This window comes from Vanessa atalanta, chromosome 8 (assembly GCF_905147765.1).
Source record: "Vanessa atalanta chromosome 8, ilVanAtal1.2, whole genome shotgun sequence".
Lineage (NCBI taxonomy): Eukaryota > Metazoa > Arthropoda > Insecta > Lepidoptera > Nymphalidae > Vanessa > Vanessa atalanta.
The window spans coordinates 7,369,815-7,389,524 of record NC_061878.1 but is presented as its reverse complement, the minus strand read 5'-3'; the positions used below and the strand labels follow the sequence as shown (position 1 = coordinate 7,389,524).

General features: G+C 29.7%; 2 protein-coding genes across 2 annotated transcripts; one reads left to right on the top strand and one right to left on the bottom strand.

Annotated features, from left to right (window-relative positions):
* The first annotated feature begins 880 nt into the window (after positions 1-880).
* On the top strand, positions 881-4,456 carry LOC125065911. Its single transcript, XM_047673768.1, has 5 exons — positions 881-1,120; positions 1,702-1,848; positions 2,810-3,006; positions 3,299-3,457; positions 3,529-4,456. The coding sequence occupies exons 1-5, from the start codon at positions 995-997 to the stop codon at positions 4,454-4,456; spliced, it is 1,557 nt and encodes a 518-aa protein (XP_047529724.1). The 5' UTR covers positions 881-994.
* A 105-nt stretch (positions 4,457-4,561) lies between these two features.
* Positions 4,562-15,445, bottom strand: LOC125065910. The gene is made up of 7 exons (XM_047673767.1): positions 15,079-15,445; positions 10,795-10,966; positions 9,949-10,130; positions 8,799-9,730; positions 6,341-6,495; positions 6,018-6,196; positions 4,562-5,457 (listed from the first exon to the last, which is right to left on the bottom strand). The coding sequence occupies exons 1-7, from the start codon at positions 15,311-15,313 to the stop codon at positions 4,565-4,567; spliced, it is 2,748 nt and encodes a 915-aa protein (XP_047529723.1). The 5' UTR covers positions 15,314-15,445; the 3' UTR covers positions 4,562-4,564.
* Positions 15,446-19,710: the final 4,265 nt, after the last annotated feature.

Below are 19,710 nucleotides of genomic sequence, written 5' to 3'. Positions count from 1 at the left end.
ACAAAGCAATGTAAATCAGTTATATTTATTGATAACTAACATTTTTTTGTGTCAGTGTTTGACGATAGAATATCGTCTGCTTTACTACTGTACGTCTGCGTGCAGGTACACTTGGACTAGGGTGATTAGATTATATTGGATTTTTTCAATATTAATTTAACATTTTCTTGGCGGTACGACTTGATGATGCTGCCAAGCAAAAATACTTAGTATTGTTGTCTTTCGTGTGAGTGAGCTAATATAGCAATAGGTGCAAGGAACAAAACATCTTGGTAGGGGCGCATTGGTGAAGTAAGGAATAGCTGAAAATTATTGACCACGTGGTCCATTTGCTCTTCCGCCTAACAATAATATTAAACAACAAATACGAAATTCCTTTATTATTAAGTTTAACTTCAGGTTACCTTTTCAAGCTATTTTTTATATACTTATATGAATAAATTAAATAAAGTTATCATCGGTTAGAAATGAGGATTATACCAAAACCCGACGGGGTATTGATTCGGTACGCTTTTTGCTCATTTGTTAACCGACTTCAAAAAGGAGGAGGTTATCAATTCGTCTGTATTTTTTTTTATACAACAAATTACAAATATATCAACTAAATACAATTAAACAACGCGTTTTTTTAATTACATACATAACCATGGATAAAAAAAAATCTACCTTAATTTTTTTTTATTTTAAAGCTAAATATTTAATAATATATTTTATACGTATAATTTGAAAAACGTAAAAAATCGTGGGATTTTTAGAATATTATTTTTATATATCTCAAAAAAATAATGTTACTATCAATCAAATACTTATTATGAAATCTTTAGAACCATAGAATATAAAATGTATATAGGTATTATGTCAAATTTCAATTGAGTGACAATGGTGATCTCAAATCGAGAATAAATATTCAAAATTAAATAAATAAAGTAAACGAAGATGAAATAAAAGAAAATGTTGATGAAATTGCTAATAATATAATAGAAATAGTCAAACAATGATAAACATACTCACTTACATTGGAATGAGCCTACAGTCTGAAGTATGCCTGTGGACAGTTCTTGGCATTTTGCGGACAATTTTCGACGCAACGCTGTTCAAAGTGAACGCTAATCTTAAACAGGTGCCCAAACTATTGTAAAACTTTGAACCGCTGATAGATGGTGTTTGTTCATGAATATATACTTAGTATTTTTCAAATTAACCGCTAATAGTATAATAGCAAGGTTGAAAATCCCGTGGCAAATATTATTCCGATGTTGGACAGGCACGTGTTTATGCTTTGCCCTTTATGAAGCGAAAACTGCACTTCCTACGTGTAAAATGTTTATTTTTAATTCTTGTTAGAATCTTGAACGCTTTACAACAAGTTTCTCTATAAATTAAGAAAAATATTAAAGCGGCTTGAAATGTTTTTAATACATTACGCAGATGTTGACTTCACATCGCTCTTTACACTCAATTTTACCCGCTGAGATAACTTGAGATTTTTGAAATTATATAATTAAATTGTGATTTTTAATGCACCAAAAATATTATTTCTTTGCTATTGTATCTTGAAATCATTTCGAATAACATACATATGTAATTAGATGTCTTGAATTATAATTAATATCAAATCTTTGAGTAACATTTAAGTATTTTAAATAATTACAAGAACATTTATTATTTAAAAAAAAAACATATTAATCCATTATACTTTAGGTATGGAACATGAAAATGCCAGAAGAGCTATCATTGCACGTGCAACGCGTTCTAAGGACGACAATATGTGGTGTGATGCTTGTGCAGTGTTTCACGGTATATGTCTATCTGGCCTCGTATATTGTCCTCCTATATCCAGTATTTTTGGTAAGAAAATTCTATATTATAATATTTATCGTCAAGTAAATCAGTTGATCCTGTGTCTCATCTGACTCCAATCGTTTAGACTAGCCGTCTGTTCGGACTGCGAGAACGAGAGATTCTCTTTTATAAATACTAAATAAACTCTCTTTTATAAACTAAATATTTTTCTTCATAAAATATTTCGATGTATTATTTTTATTAAAAAAATTACTAATTTAACCTTAGTGATATGACTGATTGATGATCGATATTTATTCTAAATATTTCTCTGGTTCTGTTTATAATCAATTCATTAAAAGGGCCATATTTACTATGGATTGAAGCACCAATCGATTTATTATGATCGCATTCCAATGAATTAGTCAGTGGCTCTGTGCCAATACGTTTACAAAACGTAATAAATTTTTTCGTTTTAAAATAAACATATCTATGAATATTTTTTTATAAGCGTTTTATTTTAAGGAGTTTGTAGAGTTTTAATGTGAGATGCATATAAATATTCTTTATTATGATCTTATTTCTATGATAAAATAGCTGCTTGTCCTGATTTCTGTCGGGTGAGAAAAGAATTTTATTTATCTACTAATGGCTGCGTCACCTACCGAGACCAATGTAAACGATTCACCCGCTCATATATACACAAAAAGAAATCGGTCCAGCCGCTTAGGAAGAGTAGCTTATCTCTTCCTTAACGGTATAGAAAATGTATATGGATATGGAAATATATTAGTCTAAGACGATCTGGAAATTAAATTATGAGAGTTTTTTTTTTCAAATAAATGGCGTGGCGTGGTTCCGGTGTTTACTCTCCGTTTAGTAACAAACTCACTAAATCTCACTTTATAATATTAATATAGATTAAATAAATTTGTCATATTTATTATACTTACATAAATATTTTGGGTCCTAAAATATAGTTTGTGAAAATAATATCAACACCATATTTGCAATTATATTGCTTCAGGAGGAACGCCCAACTCTGGTGCTGCCTTGGCTTCTGCTTGCAGCAATAAGAAATTTTCTTTGCGAACTGACAAGCTTGGCTTTAGGCCTTGGAACATGCGTTCTTCTGGGACCAGCGAGACCTCCTTGCATAAAATTTCTAATTGGCAAACTCATCTCTATTATGCCAGCGTTTTATATGTGGATGCTTATATTTAGGCAAGTTATATTAATTTCGAACCTTACGTAAAAGAAAATACACAACAGCTACTACAGTCATAATGACAAGACATTTCATATAAAAGTTATTTTTAGTGCAACTTTTGAAATTCAATTTATTAATCAAGTTAGTTAAATAATATTTTTTCTCCAAATATAAGATTTAATTCATATTCGGTATCAAAAATTATTACAAGTAGTACAATTCTCTTATTTTATGATATGATTGTATTATTATATAACATAAAGTCTTAAGTGATCAGTAATATACTATGGCATCGTGTCATTTCAGTTACTATCATTATTTAAAAATGACATCGGCGTTTAAAACATTTCCTGCAGTATCGCCCACAAAAGATTACGACTATGGATTAGAACTGGCTGTGCGTAGACGTCGAACTAAATCATTACAAGGTGAAGATCAATTGCGAAAAAAACTTATTGCCAGCTTGTTAGTGATTTAATAATTTTAATGACATATAAACTTGTTTAGACATTTTTTTCAATTATCACATTTTACAGCTATGGAGAACGAGCCCCATCGATTGACAGAGTATTAACCCAATCAATAGTAAAACTAAGTGAAACATTTCAAAACTCATCAAGCAATGAAGACATTGAATCTGTTGGTATAGATAGGCCATGTCCCTTGTCCGTTATTTCTAACAGAACAATATCTGATATAGGCACATACGAGGACTGGTTTGGCAGTGAAGTAGTTGTACCACGTGATACTGACCGCATTCTAGAACAATTTGTATTAATGTTACTACGTATAGGTGTTTTTAAGAAAAAAGATAATGTTGATCCTGTTAAGCTTTTTTCAAATTCTCAAGCATTCTTGCCACAGCGTATTGAGTGCCCCGCAATTTCCACTGAAGATTCAGATACTCCGCCTCTTGTGGGAAGTAACAAAGGCAAAGTCGCATCTTATCTACGAGACTATCCGCAAATATTTATGAAAAAGCCCTCAGATTTATTTGGGTCATTAAATTCACCTGAAAGTAGACCTCAAAATAATACCGCTCAAAATGATAATATTAATAGCCAGAGTTCACAATGTGTCGAATCAACTAAAGAAAATTCATTGGATACTGTTAGCTTTAATCAAGAAAACAAGGAAACAATTCCAAAAAATAATAGTAAAACTCTTATACATTCACATGACGAAATTTTAGAATATTTTGATAAGGATGAGAAACACATAGAAAATATAGATAATCTCGAACCGGAAACTACTAAAATAAAAATAGAGTCAACAGAGAGTTTTGAAAGTGTGATTAATAGAATGAAGGTTCGAATAGCTCTCAATGAAGTATCTGATGATGAAATTATCGGAATGAATTCTTCAACTGACATTGGTAACAATAATCGTGTTAAAAGTGACAGTTATGATAAATCTTCTATAAAGCCGAAAACACGGAAGAACGAAGATTCTGACGCTAAGTAATAATTTATATAAATCAAATATTGTTAAAAAAAGGGAATTTTGAAATAAAACATCGTTAGATATTAAACTTTTTATTTACAATATTTATAAAAGATGGATATAAATATATTAAAATGGTTGACATACTGAATTTTCTACAGCAGTTTTTGGATCCATGTACATAATTCTGTAATTATACTCATTTGGATTAATTAAATTAAATTGATACATCGGTAGCCTGTTCGTTATAATCCAAACTACTTGCGGCACTTCATGGTCAATCCGTAAATCATTAGGAAACACAATCGTCTCATTATTTTGTGCTACTATATCCAAATTTTTGTTTTTGTATTCTTTGCGTGTGTCCCAACACCCGATACTGTCGAGTGAAATAAGGTTAAAGAACATGACGCCGTTGCGGTCTATGGCTGCGGCGGAAACCTGTCCCCTCATACCACGACTCTCGCCAAGGAGTTTAAATTCATCTATAGCATTGTTAACTCGTGATGGATCTCGTATTACTGATGTTTTAACCGAAAATTCTAGAGAACTAGACATGGAGTGATAGTAAAGAGGACGATCACCAAGATGGTACTGTCCCAAGGACATACCGAATAAACCATCTGACCATTGATAATTTAATCCGTGGAGCGTGTAATTTGATAGCAAAGGTTCTGGGTAAAACGTATAATGGTTGAACCTCCAAAAAGACGAATCAGAATCTCTAAACACGATTAATCCAAATCGCCACGCATCGGCAATATAAACATGTAAGTCTCTACACTGGGCGTCTCTAGAGTCAACGACAATATTTGTAATGAGTGAATTTTGTAAAACAAATTCGCTCGGAATGGGAAATCGGCCAAGAACAGTATCTGTTTCCAGGCTTATAGCGAATAGTGTTGGTGGACATAGTTGCCTCGGTGTTTCAAAGGCCTCGACTTGACCAGAGTCAAGAGCCCACATTACTCCGCAATGATCGATGCTCATTCTGAAAATTGATGTGAATCCTGTGCAGTTACCTATAAAAATACAAAATCAGTATTTAAAAAAAAAGTAAGCGAAATTTTTGTATTTATAATTTATATGAAATCTAATGTAAATAAATTTAATTAACTTTAAGTATATACCAAAGTCTTTTTGGAGTAAAAGATAATATAGCTGCTTATTACTGTATCAGTATTAAACATTTCATAACTCAATATTTAAATACTTAATTTCTTAATATAAACATGTTTTTAAACTAATGAATTGTAAATTATTATATAAAGTTTATTCTTATTGCAGGCCACACATACTTCAGGTTAGTCGACCGTAATGAGCGAATAGTCTAAATATTTCTTAAGTGGTTACTTAACACCTATTTATTAAATAACCGAGGTTGATCATATTAAATTACTGATACTAGTTTATAAATTATGCGTATGTAACATATACTAATATTATATTGGTTAATATATATCTTTATTTAACATAATCAAAAACGTTGTCCATTAGAAAATATTTACGTAACATATTTAAAAGTGTGACATATCTAAATATTGCAAAATTATTATATTATTATGTTGTTGTATTAATGTACCTGCATTGTGCCAGTCCCAATTTGGGAACGGACGGAGTAATGGAGATTCTTCCTGGCCTGCAACAGGCAAAGCAGACAATGTTGCTGGAACACCTTTCTTCCATCTTGGTGTACTTATAAATACACGATTTTTCCATCGTTCCACTCCCAAGGGTATAACATTGATCTGATTGAATTGACTGAAATCAACAATGTAGTTAAGTATATTTTATTTAAGTTGGTACTTAACTGTAAATATATATATATATTGTATAGTTCAGTTAATGCTTGATATCGAAATATGTAAATTCTAGGAATTCAGTTTAAATAAGCTATTTAAATACCCATTCTGAATAGCCAGTTCACGGTGTTGAGGAGTTGGAAAATCAAAGTCAATTTGCTTCCAGCGATACAGGGTACCTATAGACTTTTTTTGTACGTGAGAACTTGTACCACATATTGCTAGAACCACAATAAAAAATGTTGCTTTGAGTCTCATCTGAAAAGAAAGTATTTAGGCAAGTTAAGATATTTGAATTCTGATTAGAAAATTGATGAAATATATAATTAAGAGCTATCTTATTATTACATGGTTCGTTAATTTTTCACACATATTTAGTTAGTTTCTCTATTACTTATTCTTCTTTAGTACTTCGGTACTGTCTGAAATTTCACAGAGTGGTAAATTTCATTTATTAGATTTTAATAATCTTCGGAATAATAATATAACACATTGGACATGATATTTTCATGAACCCTCAAGTCTACAATTTGATTCATTAACATACTTTGGAATTCCATTCTTACACTCTTAAAACTAGTATTGAAAGTATATAAGGCCTTGCCCATTCAAGTTATTAATCGTAGGTGTTAAATATTAAAAATATATACAAAGAATATTTTATTTGATATAAATACGCCTAATAAATATTACTGAATAACAATCAACACGGTTAATCACTTGCGCTGTACGTTACTAGAAATTCCTTTAATGATATATATATATATATATAATGTCTTACCTTACTTTCGCGAGCACCACTATTGTTTTTATTTTTCGCCTATCCAAATCACGTCTTTCCTGCTGTGTACAAATAAATGTTGTGAGGCTCGGTCGAAACGTAAACGCCTTGATAGTTATGTAAGGATGTATGTAGAGCAATACACAAACCAGTTTATCCTCGCTTTTTGCTTATAAATTATGTGGGGATACAAATTTAACCAAATAATTATAAGGCCATAGCATGTTTACTTCAGTAAGTTACAATATAATAATTTATTTATTCATATTTATGTTCTAAATATAATATTCGAACTATTTACGGTTTTATATAAATTTACATTTTTGTATCGCAAGTTTTTTGCTGTTGATGTGTATATATATATAACGAGCTGCAATATACTAGCTGCCCGACTCAACTTGATTCTCGTGAAATAGTATTTTTATTGTTAATAAAAGATATTTGAAATTCGTCTTACCCGGTCATGTATAAAATTTATTCCATCCGCTTAGGAGTTCAGTGTCATACACGCGACTGAAGAATTTTGGTTATAATTATAAAGACTTATACATATTCTGATTTACGGGCCATAGGTAATTTATTTATGAATTAGAGTATTTGAATTTATATTTTAACCTCATTAACATTACAATAAGTAAAGAAAGGTAGAAGGGAAGTTTATAATTCAATTTAATTCATCTTCTTTTTTTTATGGCATAGGTTGGCGAACGAGCATATGGGCCACTTGATGGTAAGTGGTCACCACCGTCCATAGACATAGGCGCTGTAAGAAATATTAACCATTCCTTACATCACCTATGCACCACCAACCTTGGAAACTAAGATGTTATGTCCCTTGTGCCAGTGATTACACTGGCTCACTCACCCTTCTAACCGGAACACAACAATATATAGTACTGTTATTTGGCGGTAGAATATCTGATGAGTAGGTGGTACCTACCCAGACGGGCTTGCACAAAGCCCTACCACCAAGTAAAAAATATATTATAAAAAACATTATATTCAATTATTGTCATTTTAAAAAATTGCTACAATATTTTTGACGTAAGTAGACTTATTTTTTCTATTTAAATGTAAAAATACTTATTTAATATAGGTAAGTTGTATTTAAAACGACACGTGATTATTAAAGTAGAAATTGTTAACGCAACAGAAAATAAAATATTCGTTGAGGATTAAATCATTTGCTAAAGTTATCAAAATACTTAAGTTATTGTTAAATTAAAAGTTACAGCATTTCCCACTGCTAGGTTAAGGTTCAGAACTACTCCAATGCGCTTTGGTGGATACACGTATTTTATTGTTGTTTCCTCGCTATGTTTTCCTTCACCGAGTACGAATGAAGTAAATGAAGATTTGGTTGTACATGACCGTGCTTAAAATCACACGTTTTAGCTACTGAGCCATCTCGGCTATCATAATACTACACCAGAATTCATGGTTATAAGTAACGCCTACATTAATATTTTAGCAATATGACATATGATTAATTGCTATATTTTTATTTGGTATCAAATTTAATTTTTAAAAAGCCAAAATTCTCCTAACATTTTAATTTGTACAACATTACATTTACTATGTTAGTACTCATATATTTAATTTTGGAAATTTAATAAAACACATTTATTCGATATTCCCATACTTATATTTTACTTAGACTGAGTATGATTTTCTTATACTGCTTCTAATAATGAATAGAGTAGGACTAGTTTCATAAAAAAATTATGTTGTTTTTATCTTAATTTTCATACATAAGAGAATACAGTTATTATTTTTATACATATTTATACCATTTGTGGCGAGGTTGAAAGACGGGATTACAAACTGTTCCCCGCACAGCTTCTTTTGTATCAGCGTACATAATACGATAATTATAATCATCAGCATCTAAAGCACTTGCTTGAAACATTGGTAGCCGATTAGTTATCACCCAAACGCTCTGTCGGTCCTCCTGATCAATTCTTATGTCGTTAGGAAAAACTAATGTCTCCTTATTCATTGCTACCACACCAAGGTTCTGTTTTAAATACGATTTCGCCGTATCCCAACAAGCAACAGTGTCCCTTGTCACTAGGCCATAAAACATTACCCCTTGTTTATCAATCGCCGATGCAGACGATTGACCAAACAATCCTCTACTTTCACCAAGTATGGAAAATTCAGTAGCACTGTCGTTAACACGCGATGAATCACGAAGTACTGACGTTTTAACTAAAAATTCTCTGTAACTTGACATGGCGTGAAAATATAATATCCTTTCTTCAAATTGGTCGACAGGAGTGAGCGCAAGACCAAAGATTCCATCGGTCCATTGAAAGTTTAAGCCGTGTAGGGTATAATTAGATGCTATGGGATCAGGGAAAAATAGATGATGTGAAAATCTCCAAAAACTTTCATCGCTTTCGCGAAATACCAACAGTCCGAAGCGCCACGTATCTGCTATGTAAGCGTGAAGATCAGAGCAGTCTTTCCTTCTTGTATCCAAAATTATGTTCGAAAATAATGAATCTTGAAGAACGTACTCCTTAGGAATAATATACCTGGCAATAGGCATATCAGTTTTTAAATCGAATACTATTATACTTGGTGGACATATTTGTTTTGGGTTATCTTGAGTATCTATTTGTCCTGAATCGAGTACCCACAGTCTACCGCAATGGTCAATATTCATTCGAAAAACAGATGTTAAGCCAGAACAGCCACTGCTTTTATCTGAAAAAAAAAATCATTGCTTGTAATATTCCAGGTTAAATATTGTCATCGTATTATTATTTAGTTATGTTAAATATTATGACGACAATCCTTTCACACCTTAGAACTGCATTTACGTTGATGCGTCGTTTAAAAGACAATATTTTAAAACATATATACATCATTATAAGAATATATAAAATGTGCAAAAATCTTTACTTTATAAAATGAATACTTACTGAATGCTCTATGGAAGCTCCAATCAGGGTAAGGCTTAAGACGTGGCGATGTCACTCCACCAGAGCGAGGAACGGTGGCTAGTGTGGCTGGAACTCCTCGTCGCCAACTTGGTATTGTCACCCAAACACGAGAACCCCACACCTCCAATCCTAGAGGTAGAATGTTTTCTGGAATGAAGTCGCTGAAAGCATATAATATTATTAATAATTTGATAAATTGTTCGATCTTAAAATATAATTGAATTGCAAGATTTAAGTTTCTGACTTCTTCAGGGCTGCTCATGGAATAGAAAACATTATAAAATTGTAGTATTTATTGTATCGACTAATATATTAAAACAATAAACAAAAATAAATCTAACCAGGCTTATGCTAAAACGCACTAAGCGATACGTATGCGTCATGAATTCAAATGAAATTGCAATGTGTATTTTGTAAGAACACCAAAAGAGAACAGTTAAATTGTAGATTCATCTAAATATAAGCAATTTTTTTTTAAGTACAATTTGTGCATTAAACAAATTCAAAACAAAATTTAATGAAATTATTTTGGTTGTTAGGCTTAGTAGTCATAGAAAACTATACAAAATACGTATATTATTCTATGACTAGTGATTGCTTACCTTTAACTATTTTAGGAATATAAATAACATAAGATTATAATTAAATGAGAATAAAATATATTTAATTGTTTGATAAGTATAAATATATTAGTTAAAGTTAGTTGTTTTTAATTGTCGTATAACTTTATTTGCATTTGCACTTATGTGCCAATAAGTAGTAGTTATCAGTTCAGATTATAAAATTGTAATATAATCTAATGGTAGCTTCCAAAATAATATTTACCCATTAGCAATAGCGTAGCGTCGATGGCTCTCTGAAGGGAACTCAAAGTCTAGGTGTTTCCATTTGTAAAGCGTGCTAAAGGGTGGAGTTTCCGTATCTGATGGCACAGACTGGGATCGCGTTATCCCCAACATCGTAAGCCATAACGCCATTCCAGCTAAACGCGTTCTATCTGGAAAGAGACGAAAAATATTAGGTATTTACTAAGCTACATAAAAAAAATTAAATATATATAAATTAAGACCTGATTTCATAACTAGTAAAATTTGTGTTTAATAAAAAAAATGTTAACTAGTATAACAGTGAATATCAGTGAATCTATTACTAGTAAAATTAGTTTACGACTGAATGTATTGTAGTTTACATTTTAACAAGGAAATAACAATATTTTTTGTGTTAAAAATAAATTGTATAGGTAAATTTTAACACAGAGACTATTGCAAGACTTGCATTAAATTTTATCAAAAAATATATTATAAAACTACACGAAAATATAATTAAAAATACTATTTTTTAATGTCCCGAAAGCACTATTTGCACTTTTTTTTTTAACTCTAAGATTCCAAGTGTAAAGGTTGCGTTCTTATACGTTCAATTATGATAATGCATGTTAAGCGGAAACTTAAATGAGAATATTTAAAATAAAACATCATTGAATCAATAATAAAAAATGAGAAAGTTTACAAATTTTGTAAATTTATAACATAATAAGAGATTCCGTATACTGATTGTTCAAGAATTGTTTTCATAATAAGAACAAGTGTTCTGTATTAAAGTGACTTATTCGTATTATTTTTTTTTCTTTCTAGTTAATCTCCTGTTAATAAATGTCCTTCTTGAGTTTACATTATATTATATTTAATTTTATAAATTTGCATATATTGGAACTAGTACCTAATTAATTTTCATTGATTATAAATGTTAGCCTCAAACAAATTTAAGAAAAGTTTAAAAAACGTAATTCTCATTACATCGCGTCTGATGTGGTCACTTCACAGAGTTAAGATAATTTTTAGCACATACACAACGCAATGTACAGTGCTATTGTCTATACATTATTTATCATACATAAACATATACGGTATCACATACGGTATAAGCGCACACTATTATATCAATCCAGTGAGTTTAACACGTACTTTTATTGCATTGATTCAAAGTTGCAAAAACATTGAAACAAGCAAGATTCACTTGTTTACTTGATTACCTGCAGTAATGAATAGATGAACACCTCAATTTATAAAAAACACAAAATACACATTTATAAAATATATATATATATAAAAATAATCAGTCTCCATAAAGCGGGAACCGATCAAAGTCATTGCGTGTGTTATATATACTTCGTCGTCAAGTTAGTAGCTCTATATTATACGGAACATTAGTTTTGTAGTCAAACCAGACAAAAGAAACAAATCTTATCTCTTTATAATATTAGTATAAGATTTGTTATGATTAGGTACGTATTAAAATACATATTGTCAAAAATAAATAAATGTACCAAATAATACAGACTTTTTGTCGACTAAAGCGATACACTTTTCTCAATCAAGGTCCGTGTTGCGAGACGAAATCCCTGTCATCAACGGTATTTGTGTCGAAGTACATTCTCGCAGAGATAAATTTTGTGGAAATAATTATTCTTACCATAGATAAATACAGAGAGCCAGATAGACAGTGGAAAAAGACAGTAATAGACAAATATGGATATCATTAAAAAATATTCGCAATAAAAATGATAAGTGAGTTAGTAAAGGGTCCTAAATTAGTTATTTCCAGTCTAATTCTGCTGCGTTTTGATAAAACAAGAAAACATCTACATATGTTACATCAATATGAGTAAAAAAGACTACAATATATATCTAAGAGTGTATATAGTCAACTCTTTTTACACATACCTATAGCTATATAGTTGATTTACTATAAGTTATATCGAAGTTGTTACCAGTATGTTAATTATATAACAATTGGTAATATTCCCATAACTATTCTCAAAGTGAGAATATATATAAATCTACTACCACTAATAAATAATTATTTTTAAAAGTATTTTTATTTTGTGTTTTGCGAGAGTGTGTCATCTGCATAAAGAATATAAACCAAAGAGTTTACGCTCTAGCGAGTATTGCATAAGTTTAATGAACTAATATTTAATGAGTAAATTTTGAATAGTAAGTACAAGACAAAAGAGTACTAAACAAAGTTACTACGATTTTGCAGTAGTATCAGTTTGAATACAGTAGTAGAAATTTTACTGTGTCGTTAGTCTGGTAGCTAGCTTTGTCGGGCAAATTAAAATTTATTGAGTTTTCTGTCGAGAAAATTGACATTTTCCTAATTTTTTTTAAATTTCCAAAATCGCTCAGAAGAACATTACTTAGAATACACAAGTGAGCGAGTGTGCCTATATGAGTATATCAGTTAATTTTCGACTTAAATTAAATATAACAACTTTGACCACATTTATGTTAATTTGGTGTCTACTAATAAAACAACATGCCCGCCCGTCGCCTACGGCTTCACGCATATTTTAAGGGTCGGTGGTCAGTTGTTAGGCAATAAAGTAGGCTATGTCCTTCCTTGTAGTTTAATCTTGCTTTATTTAAAATTTCATCAAATTCAGTTATGTGGTTTGGTCGTGAAAGAACAACAGACAAACAGAGTAACTTTCGAATTTATAATATTACTAGTATAGATTATGATGTTATTTAATACATCGTTTTTAACTACACTAGTCAATTTAAGTACTTAATAATAAAAATAATTATATATTTAATAAATATTACTTAAGAAAAAAAAACAGTTATTAAAAATAATAACATATTACAGTTCTGTTTAAGTTCGGTTTTCTTGGAAGCGTCTTAGGAAAACAGCCTCTCAAACTCGTAAGTTTGTTATTTTACCGGAGTCGGTCGATATTTCCGTGTGTGGCAAAACGATAGTTTTAATAGCCTTAACTTTCACCATTGCCCATTGCACCAACGGCTTACACTGTTGTATGGGCCATGAACATGAACGATAATTTCGTCACGACGTTTTAGTCATTGTATGCCAATTTGTACAGATCTATAAACAGACCATATGGTTTTTAAAGTTAAAAGAAAAATAACCAATGTATTTATTTATCAGCTTGCTAAAAAGGTTGAAGTCTTTAATATGCTTTGATCAATGAAAGCGTTATTGCATGTAATATCTAATATTATGCTTCTTAAAATTAAAAATTCGTCTACTATCGAAATCGAGCGTGTAAGTTTACACCGTTTGCGTACTTACTAGGGTACGCATACGGCACATTATTCCTAAATTAATATGTTCGACGTCTTCATTAAAAAGTAATGAACGGTACCAAAAAGCAACTTTCAAAAACGCTTCACTTCACTTGAGTGAAAACGAGAGATTATCGACAAAATCCATTAAAGCATAGTTAAAGAAAGCCTTTAAATAATATAAGTAACATTTCAGAAATAAATTAATATCAATATAAAGATTTAGGTTGTGGTAATTTTGTGTATATTATATTATCTAGATACAGTTTTATTAGATGAAATAAATACAAATTAATAAATTAATGTTTTTATCTTTATTATTTTACATAATTTTTTTTTCGCATTTTTATTACTATTGCTTTTATATATACTATGATATATTTTCATAGTTATATAATAAGAAAGGCACTTGGGTTTTTTATCGCTAAACTACACATAAAATGCACATAACAGTATACCCTCACCTTTACGCGATATAAGATCAACTATTATATTAAGTGATCACGATAGACGTTTTTTTATGTATTATAATTTCTCAACAGGAGTGCCGTTGTTATATGATATTATTTATAATTGTTTAACAAAATATTGTGTTATTTAATGTGCCTGAATTTTATTACCAGGCAACTATCGATAGAGATGTTTATATAGTAATATTTATAATAATAAATAATTTAGAATAATTAAAGTAATATTTATATAGTAGATATGGACATTTACACTTCTTTTAACCTCTAAATTCCAAAATTTAAAATCTTTATCCAGATGTTTAAAAACAATACTTAACATATATACATATACTTAAGCTACCCTAGCTAGCTAGATTGCGAATATAAATGTAAATATATATGTTAAAAACATTTTACGTTAAATTTGAATTTAGAGTTTAAAAATTTGACCTTTAATATGTAATGATACTAGTTTTTTATAAAACTTTTATATTTTTTTTATTGATTACATTAAAACAGACAAATATATATATATATATAAAAAATAACGCAGTAAATTGCGAACTCACCGTTAGTTGGACGTTTATCAAAATCCAAATAATTAGTTTTTTCATATTTAGATGCACGGGTCGGCGATATATAATAACCTCCAACGGTTCTAGAAGACGATAGCTCAAATGGATTTACGTAGTTATTCTTGTAATTGTTCCAACTTGGATTCACATTTTTAAAATCGTTACTAATACCTTCAAAGATCACTGAAGGCGTGGACCATTGTACAAACCACTGATGCGACACAGCCATTTTTGCTTGTATTATATTTGAACACTGCCATTAATCTAACAATACACTTATTTTTCATACAGTATACGATAGTTTTATTTAAAATAATAGAGTGCTAAGTTACATCGTCCGTGTGAACGTGAGTGCAACTCTGGGTCTAATCTCAGTCTGTTACCGTACTGGTGGTCGCCCTTTCATAAACGACGGATCTCTCTACCTTTAATTTATATTAATTGCTCATTACTGTTAACATAAGTATATACATTTAAATACATATGTAACGTATTGCAACATTGAAGCTTAATAAATATATGTTGTAAAATAGTTTAGGTGAATTTATATATTTATCAAAAATTAATTCCATAGTAATCTTTGCAATTACTACTTATTTAACTTAATATTTTTGGAATGATTACACCACTGAAATTAAATATTCCATATTTATTATTTTCATTCCCATCCATTTCCATATAAGCATTAATAAAAACATCACACTAAAAAAATACTTAAATGTATTGAAAATATTTATAAAATTAAAATAATATGATAAAAAAAGTATTTACATAAATGTCACACTGCTAAGGCAGGAGGACTCCTTTTGAGGAGAAGGTCTGTGGCAGATTTCTACCGACACAAATGCATGTTCAGCATGTTTTTTATTTTTTATTTTGGGTATTGAGTATTTTAATATATATAAAATTTGAGTTTTAGAAAATCAAAGTGAACAATGAATGCATTTTGTGGTATGGCTTTGTGCAAACCCGAGCATCCGCTCATTAGATATTCTATTGCTAAAAAACAAAGCTTGGTATTGTTGTGTTCTGGTTTGAGCTATTGTAAAGAAATATATTTCTAGCGTTGATGGCACATCGGCGATCTAACGAATGATTAATATTTCAGTGTCTAAGGCAGTGGTGACCAGAATTTTCACTGATTCGCCTCATTTGCACAATTAATGTAAACGACTGGAATTTATTTTTATAACGTAAAGTTACTTTTCTTAAGAAGTATTAAGACACAATTCCATCGTTTAATATTCAAATAGAGTTTTCTTAGTTTCTTTTTTTTCGGATTCACACAAAAACTCCTAACCTGACTGATAAATGGAATTTTCACATTGTTTTAGTTCGGATAAGATTTCATTGTACATATGGCTGTGTTGTTTGTTTATATACTGTATCATTTTTGAGATATAGTTTATCATGCCAACATATTCAAAAATAAAATTGTAATTTATTAAAAAATAATATGATATAAATATCATTTATAGCAATCAGGAATAATGGTACCTTTCTCCTATTGAAAAAAAAACCTGTTTTAAAAAAAAGGAAAAGTAACGAGAATATTTAAAATCTTTAGAAATGTAAAACTGGAAGCTGTCTTAGATCATTTTTATATATTTTTTCAGATATCGTATCATATGTATAATTTAAAAAAAAATGTAGAAATTTGGTTGATAAAATCCATATGTATCTAATGTACATACAATGTAGTAATATATTTTAATAGCTGCAAGTCGCGATGCTGATTACAGTGAAATAAGAAATTTATTAAACAAAAAAATAAAATCTTCTAAGAAGAGATCAGTGAACACACGTACAGAATTACATATATGTATTAAGATAATACAGGCAGAAAGAAAGTAAAATTAATATTTACAATTTTTGTTGAACTTGTCAATTATTCCGAACCAGTTTATCAAGTTTACGTAAATAGTTGCCAGGGCCATTTTTTCCCTTTTTTACATTTAATGATAAAATTATGCATTACTTTTATGAGCCTCAATATTCGACATTGAAAGTTAATCTGGTATCTTGTAATCATTTGCACCTTGACCTAATATAAGCCAATCTTTCTCGTAAGCTTTGCGTATGCAAAGTATGTTTAATTTTAGGGGATTTTTTCTTGGATCGCATAAACACATTCCTATAATAGTTGTCAGCTTGTGAGAAAATTTCTTAGGATTTGATATTTAATTTTACGAATTGCTCCGTGACTCTATGTCAAGCCAAAGCTCAACTTTAGTAACGTTCGACTTTAGAATATTTCGAAACTGTTATGTATCGAAATATAAAAAAATACATCTATCATTTGTAGAATATTATACATATACCATAGATATTCGAGGAATTAGTTACATAGGTGTACCTCAGTCAAAAGAGACCGCTATTTTTGTCAATTGAGTTCTTAAACCATATATAGTTGTTTAAAATTATTCGACTTCGACTGTGTTTCGAAAAAGTGTCAACTACCTTAAGGTGGTTGACACTTTTTAAAAATATGTAAAATGTCAAACTCATTCACGAGAGAAGCTTTAAATATGGTATTTTTAAGGTTGGTATTTTAATTTGAGCTGTATCGAAAACTTTAACTCTTTTGTTTTTATAAATTTTGCTTATGCGAAATTTGTAGATTATTATAAATACATAATAGGAAATCGGTGAAATACTTTCAAGGATATGAAATAAGAAAAAAACAATTCCTAACATGATCACTGTCAATCAACAGTCGAGCAATCGATCTAAGATACTAAATAATTATGGCTATCAGCCATGCTCATTCATCTTCCAAACTTGACACAGTAAAAAGTATTGATTTTTGAACTTAAAATAATAATTGATCCACGTAGTATGAACGGTGACTCAGTACAAATACAAGAAATACATAGATGGTATCTTAGATCGCATTGGAATAGAATAGATAGTTGTTCTTATTCAAACCATTCAGTATTAGCAAACCATATTATTATAATAGTACAATATATTCGTGTCCATTGGTTTTGTAACAATAATTTTCATTTGCGAGTATTGTTATAGTCCTAAAAAAATGTATCTTTAGTACAATTGACTGTCATTGACATCATCGTAAGATTGTGTGTTTTGGACACGCTGGATTAAGTTCAAGTAGGTAACTAAGTGGTATTTGTTCTCGCAATTTTTCTTATGTAAAAATAGTGAGTAGCTCATATAATATTTATAATTATGCATACTTTTAAACATGCAATGCGTTTTTAATATTAAGACATTTTATTTCTCAATATTAACTGGTAATTATACTGGTAAAAGTATATTAATTCGTTTTATATGAGATTTCGTCCAAATGAACAATTAAATTATTTTGTAACTTCATTTATTTACGCTAGAGTCTAGAACAAACTACTGATAATTCGTATTTTTTTCATGTTGGTAACCATTGTAACTAATTCTTTAACTAGTATTTATTAATAATACTAAAAAAACCTTCAATATCTAAATATGATCATTTATTAATATAAATAAATGATTATTTTTTAAATAAAATAAGAAATTATACAAAATATTGTATTAAATTGTTATACTTGAAAACTATTTTGCAAAAAAAGTATAATCAGTGTTCAAATACGAGTAGGTGAACGTCCTCCTGTGTCCTGCGTCCAGTACAAGTTAGTAGTAAGTATATATTTGACTTAGTAATGTTATCAGTTAGAAGGTTAGGTTAGGTATCGCAAAGAAAAGTATATTTGAATAAAACATAAATCTTTCAACTTAGAAGGCATATACAGTCGGTGATCATGCACTTAATTTCTCTTAAGTCGTGTTGACTTCACTTCGAACTATGAGAGTAAGGGAATATAAATTGCGTCTATAAATTTAATATGTGTCTATAAATACACTTCTTTGGGATTGGCCACAGTGCTCAAATTTTTTTAGAATAATTAATCGAAATAATGTTATAAAATATACTTATTAAATAATATATTAAATAGCATTAGGTACTATATTGTCATTTGTTTACTTATTCAAAATCAATTTTAAATTTGTCACGTATAAATGAGAAATATTTTTGCGTATAATATATATCCATTTGAAATTATTACATAAAGATATACAGTTAATGTACAAATATGGCGTTTAAAATTTCAGAACGTTTATAATAATATACAGTCGTTGTACAACTGCAATATTAAATGAATAGAATATGAATAGAACTATATTTATCTTAATATCTTATTACAAAAGATATAAGATAGATATAAGAGATTTGATGACATGTTAAACGGAAATCAAAAAAATAATTTATGTCCATTTACATGAAATCTAGGTAGAGAAAATGCTAAAAATATGCAAAAAAATGTTTCTATTTCTTAATAATGTTTTTAATTTACCCGTATTTTTAAAGTTTTTGATACGGTATATGAATCGTAACAAAAACTATTTATAACTTACAATGACCAACGAATACGTAACGACTTTATACGAGCCACTTTCTCGTTTTGTTACTTCAGATTCGCCTAATTGTGCTGCGTATACGATGGAAAGTTTATAGGCCGAACTACCAATCAATTGCTAACATGTAGTCTGAAAATGTTTTACAGCGATTTTACACTTAAAACGATTATACATTTTTATAACCCAAGCACCACCAGTTCAATTCACAAA

What these genes read in the sequence shown, in the direction of transcription:
- LOC125065911 (XM_047673768.1), top strand. Translation starts at nt 995, where the DNA reads ATGATAAACATACTCACTTACATTGGAATGAGCCTACAGTCTGAAGTA. An exon ending in ATGTGGATGCTTATATTTAG is followed by an intron (nt 3,007 to 3,298) that starts GCAAGTTATATT and finishes GTGTCATTTCAG; the next exon opens with TTACTATCATTATTTAAAAA. An exon ending in AAAAAACTTATTGCCAGCTT is followed by an intron (nt 3,458 to 3,528) that starts GTTAGTGATTTA and finishes CACATTTTACAG; the next exon opens with CTATGGAGAACGAGCCCCAT.
- LOC125065910 (XM_047673767.1), bottom strand. Translation starts at nt 15,313, where the DNA reads ATGGCTGTGTCGCATCAGTGGTTTGTACAATGGTCCACGCCTTCAGTG. An exon ending in TGATAAACGTCCAACTAACG is followed by an intron (nt 10,967 to 15,078) that starts GTGAGTTCGCAA and finishes GTCTCTTTCCAG; the next exon opens with ATAGAACGCGTTTAGCTGGA. An exon ending in GAGCTTCCATAGAGCATTCA is followed by an intron (nt 9,731 to 9,948) that starts GTAAGTATTCAT and finishes TTTTTTTTTCAG; the next exon opens with ATAAAAGCAGTGGCTGTTCT.